This window comes from Nycticebus coucang, chromosome 7, assembly GCF_027406575.1.
Source record: "Nycticebus coucang isolate mNycCou1 chromosome 7, mNycCou1.pri, whole genome shotgun sequence".
Classification (NCBI taxonomy): Eukaryota; Metazoa; Chordata; class Mammalia; order Primates; family Lorisidae; genus Nycticebus; species Nycticebus coucang.
In genome coordinates this window covers 74,449,675-74,468,273 of record NC_069786.1, presented here as the reverse complement: position 1 = coordinate 74,468,273, position 18,599 = coordinate 74,449,675, and the positions used below count along the sequence as shown (strand labels likewise).

Below are 18,599 nucleotides of genomic sequence, written 5' to 3'. Positions count from 1 at the left end.
TAGTGCGTTGACCCCTTACAGAGATTGCTGTCCAAATGCCAAGTTGTCAGGATTCACTTGAAACCTTTTTCACCTCCTGGTGTTTCTCTTTGCTTTGGGATCTTACACCAACACGGGCCTTAGCCCTATTCAGTCTTTCTTTAGAGATAATGCTACCCGGCATATTTGGTCCTTCTTTAATTGCTCCATAAAGCAGACTCATTTCATGGATCTCTTAACTCATTCAAAGGCTTTCCTACCTGAATAGATTCAGAGGAGAAATCTTCGTGTGTTTCAAATGGTTCAGGACAAATAAAATTCATTACCGAAGCTGAAAATTAGTGATGTCCCTGGGATGATAGGGACATGACCATGATGAACAGACGTGAATTTGATGAAATCTTTCTGTGGGAGGTCAGACTTGAGATCACACATCTTATTCTATTGCATAAAGCATCCTCTGGCCAATTCCTTGGCTGTGTCATTTTATGATTTCTCTCTGGGAGAAGCGTAATATCGACCACCTGTACATAACCCACTATTCTTACATTTCTGGAAATATCCATGTTATTAAAATTCCAAACACATATTTTGATGCAAAAATTGTCAGCTAACTTATCTGGATAAAAATGATAGGCTATGACAATTTAATTTTTTTTTCTTTTTTTTTGTGGGTTTTTTTTTTTTTTTTGGCCAGGGCTGGGTTTGAACCCACCACCTCTGGCATATGGGACTGGCGCCCTACCCCTCTGAGCCACAGGCACTGCCCGACAATTTAATTTTTAAATGCATCTACAGTTTTCAAGTTAGAACTTAGGTTTTGTTCCTTCAATTTGTGTGCTTTTCATTCTGCTATTTTAACAGAAATTTTAATCTATGTTTTCTTTCCTGAGATATATAGTAGTATCTTAGTGTGTTCTTGACCAATTTGAGATGAGGTACTATTCCCTCTTCTTATGCAGAAGGATTAATGGAGGTTATATATTTTGCAGGTTTTGAATCTTAATTAACGCTCGCCTCTATAATTCTTTCAGAGTACTGTGAGAGATGGGCATTAGTGAAAACGAGTTTCACGTTTGACCAAGAAGCTATTTCTTCCCGATAGAGAGGAAGAGCTGGTTTGTAATTTTCTGAAATAAATGTGCTTTGAAGAGAATCAGGTGTTCATTCTTTATAAAATGTTGGGTTTACACCTACTTGCATTGCAGAAAAACTACCGTAGAAAGGGAAAAAAGGCCCCAGCGAGTGACTATCTAATCCTTGTTATGTGGACTGGTTCTACTCCTAAGTTTTATTTTGCAGGTTAAAAGTGTGTTCTAAAATGAAATGATGGAAATACGTCAAACAATCATAAATGCTTCTGAAATTTGCCACACAAAAATATTTATGATGTTTTACTAGAACAAAGACTAAATGGAATTTTGAGAAGAAAAAAATGACTTTTTTTTCCAGTTCTATATCCACCTAAGTACATCCATTTCCTCTTTCCTAGGCTTTGCTGGAGGTGGTTAATGACCTCTTTGAGGAGCAGACTGATCTGGAGAAAATTGTTAAGAAAATAATGCACCGAGCCCAAACTCTGTTGAAATGTGAACGCTGTTCTGTTTTACTCCTAGAGGACATTGAATCTCCTGTAAGTTACCTTTTATCTTTCATACAGAGTCGAAATGGAATCTGTGAAATCATGACTTGAACCACTCTCTTGGTGACACTTCTAATCATGAGGTGACTTTTTATAAAATGAGAATTTCTTCTCTCCCTTCCATGTATTTTCATTCTCATTTTGCTGTCACTTTAGAAACACACATGTGAAGCTGATGGGAACCTTGGAGATCTACCCCCAGGCCTGTGTACTTACAGGTGAAGGACCTTAAGGGCTCAATGGTTTGCCCAAACTCTCTCAGCTCAAGTACAAGATAAACTCAAGTGCCTATCTCTCATTTTATTTACCCATTAAAGAAAAGGCCTTCAGCGTTTCTGGAATGGATCTCAGACCAGACAATGTCCCACCGCCCTCTTAACGGGGGGAGGAAAGCACACAAGTGATGGAGAACTGGAGCACTTAGCTCGTGGAGCCTGTACAAGTTGGACTTGAGCTGAGTGGGTGGCCACTGTGGCTGGGCCGTCACCTGCAGAAGCTTTGTCCTGCTGAGATCTCCAGGTCCTTTCACAGCTATTTTGGGGCTGTGGGTACTGGCATAAGGCAGACTAACCAGGGAAGAAGGCCCCTTTCCAACTCACTGAAGTGGTTTCTCTCTAGAGCAGGGGTCCTCAAACTGCAGCCCACGGGCCACATGAGGCGGTGTGATTGTATTTGTTCTCGTTTTGTTTTTTTACTTCAAAATAAGGTATGTGCAGTGTGCATAGAAATTTGTTCATAGTGTTTTTTTTTTTTTTAAACTATAGTCCGGCCCTCCAATGGTCTGAGGGACAGTGAACTGGCCCCCTGTTTAAAAAGTTTGAGGATGCCTGCTATAGAGGGAAACGTGGAGCTCAGGGCCTTGGGCTTGCACACCAAGGTGATTTGTGGTCAGCTTTCAAGTTTTGCTAAGTCCTTTTGCCTTTGGGGGGAAATCTACTGGGTAAATAAACAACAGCATTGAAAATAATGATCATCATCAATCTAAGTTCTTGAAAGTTAAATGTCTAAACCCTCAGCAGCAATTTAATATCTTTGCTGAGAACTCTCCTCAAAGCTCAGAAGCTGTCCACCAATTAATAACTGTTTGAATACCTCAGAGAATGATATTTTACTATATTTTACTTAGAAAAGATTATTGCTTTTTCTTTTGGGTTTGTTTTCCTCAAAGAAAAAGACCCTTAAGGTAAATTTTGGAGATTTAATAATAAGTATTATAAAACTTACAATGTTGTTTTTCTTTAATCTATGTATATTTAAAATGTTCAGGAGTATTTCCCCAGATTTTAGCAGAACTTGGGTTTATGTTTATTTCAGTTGGTGAGGTTTACACAAACAACCTTGTAAGTATCCTATGATTGTGTAAAGCTCAGCTGAACCTTGAAAGAACGCACGCACGCGCGCACCCACACATGCAAACACACCCACCCAATAGCCTATTAACCCAAAATAAGCACTTGAGGCAAAGACCTCAATCAATGGAGATTTAGTAAGCCAAAATTTGAAGATGTGCCTGGAAAAAACAAGCCACATATGTATCTGTGACTATGTTTCCCAAAGTAGAATTTGGGAACTTGAGTTTTAAAGGGTGTAGGACCCACAGAAAGGAAAAGGAGAATTGCTGTGAGGCAAAAGGTTACATTTCTGTGAGGCCTAGGAAATCTACATTTTACGTAAGATCAAGTAAATGTTAGATGAGAAGAAGGGAGTGAAGCAATATCAATTAGGCAGATGTCCTTGAGTAAGTGGAAGAATGATCTTGTCTCGTTTCTGTTCTGTACCTGGGAAGATAAGCTTGTCTATTCAACTCTGTTATTCATTTAATTTTAAGAGCCGGACTTAGCCTGTAGACCTAAAGTTACAATTTGCATGTAATGGTTTATGGGAGGCCAGCAATAAATTTCCTTGTGAATGATCTATGGGGGGCAGTCCTTACAGATGCCCAAGTCCTTTACCTTGTCGTGGGACTCTGGCTAATGTATAATGTTTGCAACAGTTATTAATTCAGAAAGGGGTGTGGACTCAGCCTCCAGGCTTGGCCTTTCTTTCTGTGTAAGGAATGTGAGGAGGGGGTGTCCTGAAATTTTTATTTTCCTGTACAAGTCCATAGATATGAAGTGTGGTTCTAGACACTTTGTGAAACTCTTAAGTCCCTTGAAGTCTCACCTTATAAGTTAGTTATTATTATCATCCTGATTGTATAAATGAGGAAATAAGGCTCAGAGAGTTGAGTGACTTTCCAAAGTCACCCGACTGCCTGACTCTAAAACCCCTGAAAGGAATGGGAAGAGCTGAGGATGCTCCTTGGTGCCTGAAAGGCTGCAGGGCCGCAGAGAAGCCCCAGTAAGCAAAGGCAGCACGGGGCAGTTACTGGGACTTTGGCTGCCTGAGTTACTCACAGATCCTTGTGGGAGAAAGTGGCTGGGGAAGGGGTGGGGGGGGGTTGGGGGGTAGGCTGGAATCTGGACAAGGACATACTCATTATCTGTTCCTTCACAAACAGACATGAAGGTAACTAAAGCCAGCTAAGAATGGGCGTTCCTGCTAATTTTCTAACCTGGACTTGTTTTTAAAGTGTGGTCTAGCTCTTTGGCAAATAAACAACAAAGAGCAGATAATGTAAGTTGTTATCAAATGTGGGCAGAGCTGAAGGGAATAGTAGAGACAGAAATATCTTCATGATATAAGGTCAAAAAACACCATCTAGACAGAGTAGACAGTATAAGCAATAAAGGCATTAGTCTACTGCTGAAAGTGAAAAAAAGAATGTTTTGCTATCACCACTAAACATTCTAGGACTGTAACATTAGGGCAGAAAATTCTGGGCCACTTCTCATAATTTCTTCTTTTTCTCCTCCCTTCCCCTTCAAAGGGAGGATGAACTCCTCTAATAACAGGGGCAAGAGCTGAAGGTAAAAGTGAACTAGGAGGTAAAAGTAAAAAGGGAGAGAGCAAGAAGATCTGCTCAGTGTTGTTTTAGAAGCTGGGAAGAATTTTTGGCAAGGCTGCTGCCTACTGGGAGTTGGGGGGAGAAGTTGAAGGTGGAATGGTGGGTATGTTGCCACAAGCGGGCTGTATCGCCTGTTGCACAGAGAGCAGCCAGCACACTGAGACAGTGTGGGTTGCAGGGGACAAAAGGTTTAGCTCCACAGAGCACGAACGGGAAGGTGGGAGGAATTTCTCAAATCCAACTCCCTGAGAATTTGGGCGATGGGGTTTTTAGGGACAGTTTGGTGGGCAAAAGATTAGGCAGTTAAGGTTTGCTAATTGACTAGGTTCAAGCCAAAATTATACAGGTGTAGAAATCATCTTGCGTTGCTTCAGTTCCTGGGGTCACAGTCCCAGTTGAGTCAGTTTCTTGGGATAGGTCACTCTTCTGGCTGGGTGAGCCAATCTGTTGGAAAGCAGGCCCTGCAAGAAGTCGCAGAAACTGCCTTTAGGTTTCCAACAGGTAATGTTATCTGTGGAGAAAGTGAAGCATCTTTATATACACCAGCTATGTGACTCCAGAGCAGCAATTATAGAGAAGCAAACAGGGGACAGTGACTATTACCAAGTAAACAAGGGGACAGTGCTAATTATTATCATCATTTTTAGCTAAGCCTGTGCCTTTGCAGAGTTTCAGGCCCTTACCCCAGTTCTTGCCTTGCACGGCTTTACTGATTTACAAAGCGTGGTTTCAGATGTGTATTTATGTGGTATCCCAGTGCAGACCACCTATCAGTGCTGTGTTTTCCTTGAACATGCTTCTTACCAAAAGCTTCTCAAGCCTTTGGGTTTGTAGGTGCTGCTCTTTGTGCACAGCCCCAGTTGGCAAGGAGAGGTTGCAGGAAGGAGCCCAGATGCAGCCACACCATGTCCAGGAGAGGAAGCCAGGCTGAACAGGGAATCAAACACCCAAACCTGGAGCTGGCACGGTGGTGCAACCAACGGAAAAACACACAGAGACAAAGTGCTTTGGCTTGGCTTCCTCCTTCCCCCTCTCAGAATGCCAAATATACAGTTGATATTCAAAATGTTTGTCATCTACATGGAATGAGGGGTATGAGTAATTATCAGAGCGGGAACCCAAGCAACACCCATAAACACAATTTATCTTATTGACAAAGATAGATTTTTATCCATTCGAAGATGGAAAACTTTTGAATTTCTAAAAGTTCACATGGAAAAATGAACATATATGAATAGCCAGAAAATTTGTTTAAAAGGCAACAGGATGAAGAATGGGTGGGTTTTGTTTATTAAGCTGTTGAAACATAGACTAGAGGTGAATTCCTTGTAAACAAACAGTAGAAGAAAACAGATTCCAAATACCCCAATGCACGTGAGACTCTAGTAAAGACTGTTCTTTTCCTTGTACAGTTTAGACAATTATTTCTTATGACAAAAGAGGTACATTAACAGAATTGTAGACCTGACAAAGTTATTTTTACTTTAAGTGCATCAAGTATAGAGATACTTTTACAATTATAAGAGAATGCATATAGGATCTCCACATCACCAAGTAATTTCAAAATTCATTATCCCATTACCTTCTTACTTGTAACGTTTTTCCTTATTATTATCAGCAAACCTCTTAGACGTTATCCATCATCTCTGATGCCCCTGTATTTATGATAAATGGAAAAGAGCTTTTTCTTAACACAGAGCACTAGTTTTAGATGTGTTGTAACCAATGGTTACCTACATAACGTAAAGCAAAAGTTGCAGGGAAAAAAGTCGGTATCGCCTTGTGCAGGGAAGCACCCCTTCCTCCACCCCTCCCTAGCTCTGCAGTCAGCCTAGTGTGTTGCTTCAGAATACAGAAACAAATAATTAAATTGTGGGCTGTGGGGTTCCCAAATGGGCTTCTATTATACCATTTACAGCGGGGCTGGGACCTGAAGAATCCTGGCTGTCAGATTTGTGACCTAGGCCTGGAGCTGCTGTGGCTACACAAACACATCTAATGTTAGTGATGATTACACTGAAGCCCAGCCAGGCCTTCTTACCTCACAGTTTACACCAGTGTGGGTGAGGAGGCGGCTGCACAGCAGCTTCTTCTCAGAGTACCCCAAATGTTGCATGTAACTTTTTTTCTGCAAATGTAAACATTTCTGTATTAAATGAGTTTAAATCTGAAATGACTGAGAAACTTGAAATGGCTGGATTAATTAGAATAGTCTCTTTCACCTTCTATCAGCAGGCAGAATTGGGCCTCAAGAAGAGAATTAGTTGAGTTAGTTAGAGAATTAGAAAAATAATATATTATTTGGAACAGCTCTGTCCGTGGGCTTTGAAATTTATAATCAATATACGAATTATATTCTCTAATTAGTCATCTTCTATTTAATCCACATATGTGACAACAGAAACATTTGAAACTAGACGGGTGGGGAGAAATGTTTTGGAAATACATGTTTTGGAAACAAATGGCAATTTAGAAAAAAAACACAAAAAGCTGAATTTCTGCCTCACACCTGTTAAAATATAATTTTGTAAACAAAATTGTGGCTCCTATGTAAATATAAATGCTGGTCAAAAAAATGTTATCTCATTAGCTTATGAGAACACCAATATGATGTTAAAAATCAGTCCAAAGAACACTCGAGAAGTTAGGTATTTACAGGCAAGGTTAGGATACAATTTCAAGGTTAGAAATAAAACCAATGAAGGACAAAACTAAGCCAAGAAGTATAATCATTAAGGTTATCTTTCTTATTGGAGAGGAATTATTTCTATTTCTCACAGAGTAAAAGCTCCAAGTTAACACATAACTTCACTAAATCTGGTCTTTTAATTGGTAGTAACTGATGGGTGGACTAAGTACATTCCTTGCAACAATAGTCCCTAATCTTTTTGGCACCAGGAACTAATTTCATGGAAGACAATTTTTCCATGGATGAGGGTGGGTAGGGGCATTCAATTCTCATAAGGAGCATGCAACCTAGATCCCTTTTTCATGCAGCTTACAGTAGAGTTCATGCTCCTATGAGAATCTAAGGTCGCCACTGATGTAACAGGAGGCAGAGCTCAGGCAGTGCTGCTAGTGATGGGGAGAGGTGTGACGTTTCACTCGCTTGCCCTCTGCTCACTTCCTGCTGTGCAGCCCAGGTCCTAACAGGTTATATAGACTGGTACCCATCTGTGGTGCAGGCATTGAGGACGACAGTCTTAGATCAGTGATCAGCAATTTTCTTTTTTTTCTGTAAATGCCTAGGTAGTAAATATTTTAGGTTCTGCAAGTTCTGGAGTTTTCGTTGCAGCCTTTCAAGTCTGCCATTGTGGCATGAAAATACTCATAGACAACATATAAAGAATGAGCAGGGGTATGTTTCAATAAAACTTTATTTATAAAAAATAATGGGTAGGCCTGATTTGGCTCACAGGCATTAGTTTATATAGACCGCTGTCCTAGATAATCCTTGGGTGGTCTTTGCCCCATAGATAAGCCACCCAGATTTCTGCTTTATTTCTTTAGTGCCAATAGAATTTCAGATGAATTAAAGATTTAATGTTAAAAAAATTAATGAAAATTCTGATGAATACTGTTATATAGTCATTGGGCAGGTAAAGGATTCTAAAACATTTGTGTAGTTCCTAAGAGAAGATAGGCACTATAAAACAACTGATTTTTCAGCCATCAGATTGATAAATTTAACCAATGTGCTTATGAATATCAGAAAAGTGGTTATTCTCATTACTGATGGTGGAAATTTAAGTTGGAATAACTTTTATGGATCAATCTGGTAAAGTATTTTTAATTTTAAAAAGGTATAGCTTTTGCACCTGGAAATTCTTTCTCTTAAAATTTAGCATAAGGACATGGATTAATAAGAGAGCAAAATGAGTATTCAAGAATATTTATTGCAGTACTTGTAGTAATGAAAGTATAAATAATCCAAATATCAACAAAGTTCTACATAGTGAAATTCTACATGTGAAATTTACTAAGTGTAGAATATAAATGTCTCAACACAATAACTAAGAGGGTGAAACATGAAGGCTATGTTAACCAGTTTGAAAATATTTCAGATTGTATATAAAACCAACACATTGTACCCCATGATTGCATTAATGTACACAGCTATGATTTAATAAAAAAAGATGTATATCTATATTTGGGGGTGAATAATAAAGAAGAGAAAAATATAAAAGGAAGGTGTTTTTATCAAAATATGAATACATAAATGTGAACACATTTTCATGGCTATTATATTGATGGAGTTTAAAATTTCTCCCTTTGAGTCATGTTTCTGTACATCTTCTCTTTCCAAGGGAAGTCATGAGTCATGGCAGGATAGGGCAGGTGGTCAATCTCCTACTAAAAGAGCAAACTTGAAAGTCAGGGTGTCAGAAGAGAGGATTTACTAAATGGATTTGTCATATCTTTACCAGTTAAGGACCAACTGAAAACACCAGGGCAAGAAATACAGACTCCATAATGCACAAGAAAAGAAGCACTCATAACCCTATGCACCAGTCATCACCCCACTTCCACATCATTTAAAGTTAGGAGGGCTGCCAAATGCAGTGGAAATTTGATGGGATGAAGCGAAGGGCTGACTGAGGCTGCTTGCATTCAGCCACCTTGGCAGAACGCCGTAATCACAACAGGTCATGCACATTTACATGGAGCAGTAACAGCAGGTGCCTGGCAGGCTCAGGGATGTTTCTAGAGTCCTCCTTGTTCCACAGAGTGGCAGGAAAGGCTGGTGTGGAACAAGGATGCTTGCAGACAAGCCATCATGGAAACCAGGCTGTCAAGGTGTTGGGATGAATGAGAATGTGAGTGGCGAGTCACTCTGCAGCTGCTGATCTTGGTCAGCTGAAGAGAATTAGAGGTTAATTCACACAAAAATATCTGTGTCATCTAGCACTTTGCAGTAAGCACAGGAGACTGCCCACTAGGCAGGAGCTGAAATGCTTGCCCAGCGAAGAGCGTTGGTGAGAAGACGCTCAAAGACAATAGGACAGAATCAAAGAGCAGCCACCCCAAATCACTGCCCTGGCATCATCCCTTGATTAGTCACTTAAAAATTAACACACTAAAAGAGCCATCAGCAAGGGAACCATGCAAAAATGTCATTAACAAAAAAAGGAGGAAGAAATATGAAAACAAAAGCTAAGTGGAGAACACACCCCAGAAAAATGCTAAGAATTTTCCATGAAATGAAATTCAAGATAATAGGATCTCTTAAGAAAAATAAAAATCCCCAAATAAGAGATACAGGGGCTTAAGGAGTAAATGAGAAGCAGTAAAAAAAGAAAAATACAAGAAAACTGAGTTGGCAGAGCTTGGAAAGAAGTAGAAGAAAAAATTACAGCCATTCAGACATGAATACTACATTAAAAACATCAGCAAGAAGAAAAGGCACTGCTAAAATACTTTCAGGGCCTTGAAGAATGAAAATGAAAATAATGGAAAATAACACAGCATAAAAAGATAAGCAAGATAGGCCAGGCATGGTGGTTCACGCCCGTAATCCCAGCACTGTGGGAGGCTGAGATGGATGGATTGCCTGAGCTCACGAGTTTAAGACCAGCCCGAGCCCAGAGTGAGACCACCGTCTCTAAAAATAGCCAGTGTGTGGCAGCGGGCACCTGAAGTCCCAGCTACTTGGGAGGCTGAGGCAAGAGAATCGCTTAAGCCCAAGAGTTTGAGGTTGCTGTGAGCTGTGACAACACAGCACTCTACCGAGGGTGACATAGTGAGACTCTGTCTCAAAAAAAAAATATATAGAGTCAAAATAAAAGATGTCCAAAATAAAGATAATTGGTGCCCCTTAAAGAGAACATGACAGGTGGAAAAGGAAAAAAAAATTCAAAATCACAACACTAGGCCATTTTAGTGAAATAAACGAAACTTGGATTTACAGCCTGAAAGAACACACCATTTCAGAAAAACTTGATACTGACTGTTCAATGCTGAAATGCTTTTAGTGTTGATAGATTTCAACGATATTGAACAAATACGTATGTCTATAGGTACCTAGATAAAAAAGTCAAATCACCCATTGGAAGAAAATTCATTCTGGTGTTGGACTTCCTGGTGTCACTTTCCCATCCTAGAGGACCATGGGGCGACGTCTGCATTGTCAGGGAAAGAAAATATGACCCTACAGTTTTAAATCCAGACAAATTCGTATTCCATTATACAAACTACAGATCGTTTCAAATATGCAAAGATAAGTGCAGGAAATATAGATACAAGAGGCCTTTCCTGAAAAATAAAAGGGATGGAAATCTTTTTTTTTTTCTTTTTTTTTTTCTAGCGTAAGACCAAAGCTTTTTCTTTTTTTTTTTTCTTTTTTTTTTTTAATTTTTTTATTAAATCATAACTGTATACAATAATATGATTATGGGGCATCATACACTCACTTCATAAACCATTTGACACATTTTTATCACAGTGGTTAACATAGCCTTTCCGGCGTTATCTCAGTTACTGTGCCAAAACATTTATATTCTACATTTACCAAGTTTCGCAAATACCCCTGTAATATGCACCACAGGTGTGATCCCACCGATTCCCCTCCCTCTACCCACCCCCCCCTTTCCCACTTCCCCCTATTGTTAAGTTGTAGCTGGGTTATAGCTTTCATGTGAGAGTCCCAAATTAGTTTCATAGTAGGGCTGTGTACATTGGGTATTTTTTCTTCCATTCTTGGGATACTTTACTAAGAAGAATATGTTCCAGCTCCATCCATGTAAACATGAAAGAGGTAAAGTCTCCATCTTTCTTTAAGGCTGCATAGTATTCCATGGTATACATATACCACAATTTATTAATCCATTCGTGGATTGATGGGCACTTGGGCTTTTTCCATGACTTAGCTATTATGAATTGGGCTGCAATAAACATTGTGGTACAAATATCTTTGTTATGTTGTGATTTTTGGTCTTCTGGGTATATGCCCAGCAGAGGAATTACAGGATTGAATGGCAGATCTATTTTTAGATCTCTGAGTGTTCTCCATATAGCTTTCCAAAAGGAATGTATTAATTTGCATTCCCACCAGCAGTGCAGAAGTGTTCCCTTTTCTCCGCATCCACGCCAACATCTCTGGTCTTGAGATTTTGTGATATAGGCTAGTCTCATTGGAGTTAGATGATATCTCAAAGTAGTTTTGATTTGCATTTCTCTGATGATTAAAGATGATGAGCATTTTTTCATATGTCTGAAGGCCGTGCGCCTGTCTTCTTCAGAGAAGTTTCTCTTCAAATCCCTTGCCCAGCCTGCGATGGGATCCCTTGTTTTTTTCTTGCTGATGCGTTTGAGTTCTCTGTGGATTCTGGTTATTAAACCTTTGTCAGAGTTATACCCTGCAAATATCTTCTCCCATTCTGAGGGCTGTCTGCTTGCTCTGCTTACTGTGTTCTTAGCTGTGCAGAAGCTTTTTAGTTTGATCAAGTCCCAGTAGTGTATTTTTGAAGCTGCTTCAATTGCCCGGGGGGTTCTCCTCATGAAATACTCACCCAGACCAATTTCTTCAAGGGTTTTCCCTGCATTCTCCTCTAGTATTTTTATAGTTTCATGTCTTAAGTTTAAATCTTTAATCCAATGAGAGTCTATCTTAGTTAATGGTGAAAGGTGTGGGTCCAATTTCAGTCTTCTGCAGGTTGCCAGCCAGTTCACCCAGCACCATTTGTTAAATAGGGAATCTTTTCCCCACTGAATGTTTTTAATTGGCTTGTCAAAAATCAAATAGCGGTAAGTAGCTGGATTCATCTCTTGGTTCTCTATTCTATTCCAGATATCTACTTCTCTGTTTTTGTACCAATACCATGCTGTTTTGATCACTATCGATTTGTAGTAAAGTCTGAGGTCTGGTAGTGTGATTCCTCCTGTTTTGTTTTTATTTCTGAGTAATGTCTTGGCTATTCGAGGTTTTTTCTGATTCCATATAAAACGAAGTAATGTTTTTTCAAGATCTTTAAAATATGACAGTGGAGCTTTAATAGGGAGTGCGTTGAAATTATATATTGCTTTGGGTAGTATGGACATTTTGATAATGTTGATTCTTCCTAGCCATGAGCATGGTATGTTTTTCCATTTGTTAACATTTTCAGCTATTTCTTTTCTTAGAGTTTCATAGTTCTCTTTATGGAGATCTTTCACGTCTTTTGTTAGGTAAATTCCCAAATATTTCATCTTCTTTGGCACTACTGTGAATGGGATAGAGTCCTTAACTGCTTTTTCAATTTGACTGTTGTTGGTGTATATAAAGGCTACCGATTTATGAATGTTGATTTTGTAACCTGAGACGCTGCTGTATTCCTTGATCACTTCTAGGAGTTTTGTAGTAGAGTCCCTAGTGTTTTCCAGATACACAATCATATCATCTGCGAAGAGCGAGAGTTTGATCTCTTCTGACCCTATATGGATACCCTTGATGGCCTTTTCTTCCCTAATTGCGGTGGCTAAAACTTCCATTACAATGTTGAAAAGCAATGGAGACAGTGGGCAGCCTTGTCTGGTTCCTGATCTGAGTGGAAATGATTCCAATTTAACTCCATTCAATATGATATTGGCTGTGGGTTTGCTGTAGATAGCCTCTATCAGTTTAAGAAAAGTCCCTTCTAGACCAATTTTCTTGAGTGTTCTGATCATGAAGGGATGCTGGATATTATCAAAAGCTTTTTCTGCATCAATTGAGAGAATCATATGGTCTTTGTTTTTTAATTTGTTTATGTGCTGAATTACATTTATAGATTTACGTATATTGAACCAGCCTTGAGACCCTGGGATAAAACCAACTTGGTCATGATGTATAATTTGTTTGATGTGTTGCTGGATTCTGTTTGTTAGGATCTTGTTGAATATTTTTGCATCTATATTCATTAGTGATATTGGTCTATAATTTTCTTTTCTTGTTGGGTCTTTTCCTGGTTTGGGGATCAGGGTGATATTTGCTTCATAGAACGTGTTGGGTAGTCTTCCTTCTTTTTCTACATTTTGGAACAGGTTGAGTAATATAGGTACTAATTCCTCTTTAAAGGTTTGGTAGAATTCTGACGTGAAACCATCTGGTCCCGGGCTTTTCTTTTTAGGGAGGTTTTGTATAGTTGATGCTATTTCTGAACTTGATATGGGTCTGTTCAACATTTCCACTTGATTCTGGTTAAGTCTTGGAAGGTGGCGTGCTTCCAAGTATCGGTCTATTTCCTTCAGATTTTCATATTTCTGAGAATAAAGTTTCTTGTAATATTCATTAAGGATTTTTTGGATTTCTGATGAGTCTGTGGTTATTTCGTCTTTGTTGTTTCTGATTGATGATATTAGAGATTTTACTCTTTTTTTCCTGATTAGGTTGGCCAGAGGTTTATCTATTTTATTGACCTTTTCAAAAAACCAGCTTTTTGATTTATTGATCTGTTGTATTATTCTTTTGTTTTCAATTTCATTTAATTCTGCTCTAATTTTGGTTATTTCTTTTCTTCTACTGGGTTTGGGGTTGGAATGTTCTTCCTTTTCCAGTTGCGTGAGATGTCCCATTAAGTTGTTAACTTCCTCTCTTTCCGTTCTCTTGAGGAAGGCTTGCAGTGCTATAAATTTCCCTCTTAGAACTGCCTTTGCAGTGTCCCAGAGGTTCTGATAGCTGTGTCTTCATTGTCATTTTGTTCCAAAAAATTGGTGATTTCTTTCTTAATCTCATCTCTGACCCAGCTATCATTCAGCATAAGGTTATTTAACTTCCATGTTTTTGTATGGGTATGCAGATTCCTGTTGTTACTCAATTCAAGTTTTATTCCATGATGGTCCGAGAAGATGCATGGAATAATTTCTATTCCTTTAAATTTACTGAGGTTAGACTTGTGACCTAAAATGTGATCAATTTTGGAGTAAGTTCCGTGGGCTGATGAGAAGTATGTGTATTCAGTTTTGTTGGGATGAAATGTTCTATAGATGTCTGCTAAATCTAAATATTGGATGGTTAGGTTTAAATCTAAGATTTCTTTGCTCAGCTTCTTTCTGGAGGATCGATCCAACACTGCCAAGGGAGTGTTGAAATCTCCAACGATTATGGAGCTGGAGGAAATCAAGTTACTCATGTCTGTTAGAGTTTCTCTTATAAATTGAGGTGCATTCTGGTTGGGTGCATAGATATTAATAATTGAGATCTCGTCATATTGAGTATTACCCTTAACAAATATGAAGTGACCATTCTTGTCCTTCCTTACTTTTGATGGTTTAAAGCCTACTGTATCTGCAAATAAAATTGCAACACCTGCTTTTTTCTGATTACCATTTGCCTGAAATATGGATGACCATCCTTTCACCCTGAGTCTGTATTTGTCTTTTAAGTTGAGATGTGACTCTTGTATGCAACAAATATCTGGCTTGAGTTTTTGTATCCAGTCAGCTAACCTATGCCTCTTTAGAGGACAGTTTAAGCCATTCACATTGATGGAGAGAATTGATAAGTCTGGTGGAATTTTGGGTATCGAGTTTTTCAAAGGTCCAGTGGACATTTTTAATCCTTTCGCCAGTGTGGAAGTTGGAGTTTGATCCGAAGTTTCTGAGTGAGTTTACTTTTGTGGTATAGGATTGGGTTGGTCATTGTGGAGGATAGGTCTGAGAACATCCTGAAGAGCTGGTTTACTTATGGCGAATTTTTTCAACATATGAATGTCATTGAAGTATTTAATTTCTCCATCATAGATGAAACTCAGTTTAGCTGGATACAAGATCCTGGGTTGAAAGTTTTTTTGCTTTAGGAGATTAAAAGTTGATGACCAGCCTCTTCTAGCTTGAAAAGTTTCAGCAGAGAGATCTGCAGTTATTCTAATATTCTTACCTTTGTACGTTATAGTTTTCTTTCGCCGGGCTGCTTTGAGAATCTTCTCTTTCATGTTAACTTTAGTGAAGCTAATTATGATATGTCTGGGAGATGGCTTATTGGGATTGAATCGTGCTGGGGTTCTGAAGCTGTCTGCTATCTGAATTTCAGATTCTCTAGGCATGTCTGGAAAATTTTCTTTCATAATTTCATGTAGAAGGGCCTCTGTGTCCTTGGCAGCCACTTCATCATTCTCCAAAATTCCTATAACCCTTATGTTGTTTTTTTTCGAATTATCTGAGAGCTCTCTGAGTGAGTGATCCGTTTTTGCTCTCCATTTCTCTTCCTCTTTGAGAGATTGGGAGCGTTCGAAGACTTTATCTTCAATGTCAGAAATCCTTTCTTCTGCTTGCTCCATTCTGTTACTGAGGGATTCTACTGTATTTTTCATATCTTTGAGGGCTGTAAGTTCTTGTTTCAGTGTGTCTAAGTCTTTGGTGGTTTTGTCTTTAAATTCGTTAAATTCTTGAGACAATTTTTGAATTTCTCCTCGAATTCCTAATTCCATTTTATTAATCTTGTCTGCAAACCAAATTCTGAATTCAACTTCTGACATCTCAGCCAGTTGTTTATGAATGGGATCTTCAATCACATCTGCCGTATCTTTTCTTGGGGGGGTTGATCTATTCTGGTTATTCATGTTAAAAGAGTTTTTCCACTGATTCCGCCCCATGGTTTACTCCCTTTGGTTTTTCCCCTGGGGTTTTATCGAGGGCCCGTACAGTGTTGTGGCCTGAGAAACTGGGGCCCTGTCTGGTGTGGTGGAGCAAAGTGGTTCTGTCTTGTTTTCAGCTGGTTTCTGTTTGATCCTATTGCAACTTCTACTCTGGCTTGAAGTCTCAGCTGTGTGGAAAAATCAGCAATTAAGTCACCCCGCCTGCCCACCTCTGGCCCCAGTTGGAAAAGGAGAATCAAACCTTCCTACAATCGCACACCCAGGGCACTGCCTGAAGAGTCCTCAGTCTATTAGCCCAGTTCAAAAGGTCCAAATCAACTGTCTCAATCGGCACTTGTCTCGGGTGGAAGGGTTCAAGAGGTCTCTGGGAACTGGATCACAGGGGCCTGGTGACTCCTCTGACACAGCTCACCCCAGTGCAGCGTGGAGTCAGGAGGAGCCACCCAGCAAACAGAGCAGTCTGGGAAGGTTGACGTCTCCTTCCCCACTTTGCCCCTCTGTCGGACCCAGTCACTGGTATCTCTGCAGATGGCTAACCCAGTTGCCTGCAGTGAACAGACACTCCAGGGGTTTGCACCTGCCTGAATCACAAGGAAGTCTGCCAGGCCCCCGCAGACTGCCGCTATCTAGCAGGAGGAGATGGGGCCTGACATCTTTGAGTGTTTGATGCAGGTGATGGGAAGGAGGTGTTCACTCAGGCTTAGCCCCGTCCCTGATGCATGCTGCTAACAGAACAGAACAGAACAGAACAGAACAGACAACTTTGTGAGGTTCTGTCTCTGTTCCTGTCGTCGCCTACAGGAGACGGGCTGTTTTGAGTTCAAACGTCTTTGCTGCTGGAGAATTGCGTCTGAACACCTCTCTGGGTCGGCCCCGCCCTGGAGGCTTCCGGGTTTGTGAGCCGTGTCACCGGTGGCCTCCTCTGGTTGCCCAGGGAGACAGGGGGTGTGGCCTCAGAATATCCAGAAGTGAGCGTTCTGCCGTTAAAGAAAAAACGGCTGTTGATCTACCTCCAGGGAACTGCTGCTCTGGTGTGGGCACTCAGGCGACCCTTTTCTCCTCTGTCCCGCGCCCCAGAGTCAGCACTGAGCGGCCGCAGTTTGTGCTGGGTCCACACCCCTTAAGAGATCCCCCAAGAATCAGAACTCTTAGGGGATGGGCCCCCAGACCCCGATTGGGAGTGGGGCGGGGGGAAGCTAGAGTTTCATTCAGTTTCACGCAATACTACGGTCCGGGGAGGGCTCCTGCACTGCACCGCAGGGAAGTGCCGCCAAGGCTTGATTTCCCCTCAGCAGAGTGCCCTCTTCTCGCTCAGGTGGACGCAGCTCAGGCACTGTGCACTCCCCTCGAGAAATCACCCAAGGAGCCGAACTCCTGGGGGATAGGCCCTCAGACCCCGAGTGAGAGTAGGGGTTCTCAGCTCTCAGCGGGGAGGCCAGAGTCTGATTCAGTCTTGGGCCCCGTATGCCCGGGGAGGGTTGGTGCACCGCACCGCAGGGAAGTGCCGCGAGGCGTGACTCCCCCTCAGCCCGGTGCCCTCTCCTCACTCGGCGCGCCTCAGAGTCAATGCTGACCAGTCGCAACTCGGGGACTGTCCACTCCCCTTGAGAAATCACCCAAGGATCCGAAGTCCTGGGGGACAGGCCTCCAGACCTCAGTGGGCGGGAGGGGAGCGCCGGGGATTCAGGGTTGCCGGCAAAGGATTCCCAAAGTTTTATTCAGCCCTATGTCCGGGAGAACGCCACGGCACCCCAGTAGGGGAGGTAGGTCCAGTTTTTAGAAGGTCTCTCCCGTGGAGTGTAGTGGGAGGGCCTTTAATTTCTGCCCGCTTGTTCAATTGTGGGGCTCTAGAGCCGGTCTCATGGGGGAGGGGGACTCCCGTCCGCTTGGTGGTGGATTTTGTACCTTTTGTTTGCGTCCTTGTGATCACAACTTGCCTCAGCGGTGTTGATGTGCGTTCTTCAGCCTTCTCTCTTGGTGAGGCTCAAGTCCACCAGGATACTTACTAAATTCCTGTCCCTTAACTCTCCTTCTGGACGGGAGCCTTTGTTGAAAGCTGGCTTCAGTCCGCCATCTTGTCTCCCCCCCAGGGATGGAAATCTTATCAAGCAAGTGATGAACACTGAAGTTGAGATAAATAAGCCTGGCAATGACTCTTCGATGTATTTAAATTTAGAGCAAAGGCTAAAAAACAGTGGGGATGTAATTGTACAAATAAATGTAATCTTTGTCTTATAAACAATAACAGTGGTGCTGGGTCCTTGTGTCCCATGGAGGAGGGACACAGGCACAGCAGGAGGATGGCAGCCTGCGTGTGGAGTGGGTTACATTAGAGAGGAGGAGCACTGAGCTTAGGGAACAGAGCCCTTTCCATTGAACTTGGTGTTTGTCTGAGGAGAGGTGTTACCTCATCTCTCCAGCTTGCTCACTGCAGATACGTTCCTGAGAAATAAACTGGGCAAAAAGAGTTCAGGGCCTTGTG

At 41.1% G+C, this 18,599-nt stretch overlaps 1 protein-coding gene across 1 annotated transcript in view; it reads left to right on the top strand.

Annotated features, from left to right (window-relative positions):
* Positions 1-18,599, top strand: part of PDE11A (phosphodiesterase 11A) — a 428,924-nt gene that overhangs the window by 167,877 nt on the left and 242,448 nt on the right. Inside the window, exon 4 of the mRNA XM_053597557.1 lies at positions 1,472-1,612. Coding sequence (XP_053453532.1) covers positions 1,472-1,612 — 141 coding nt within the window. The remainder of the gene's footprint in view (positions 1-1,471; positions 1,613-18,599) is intronic.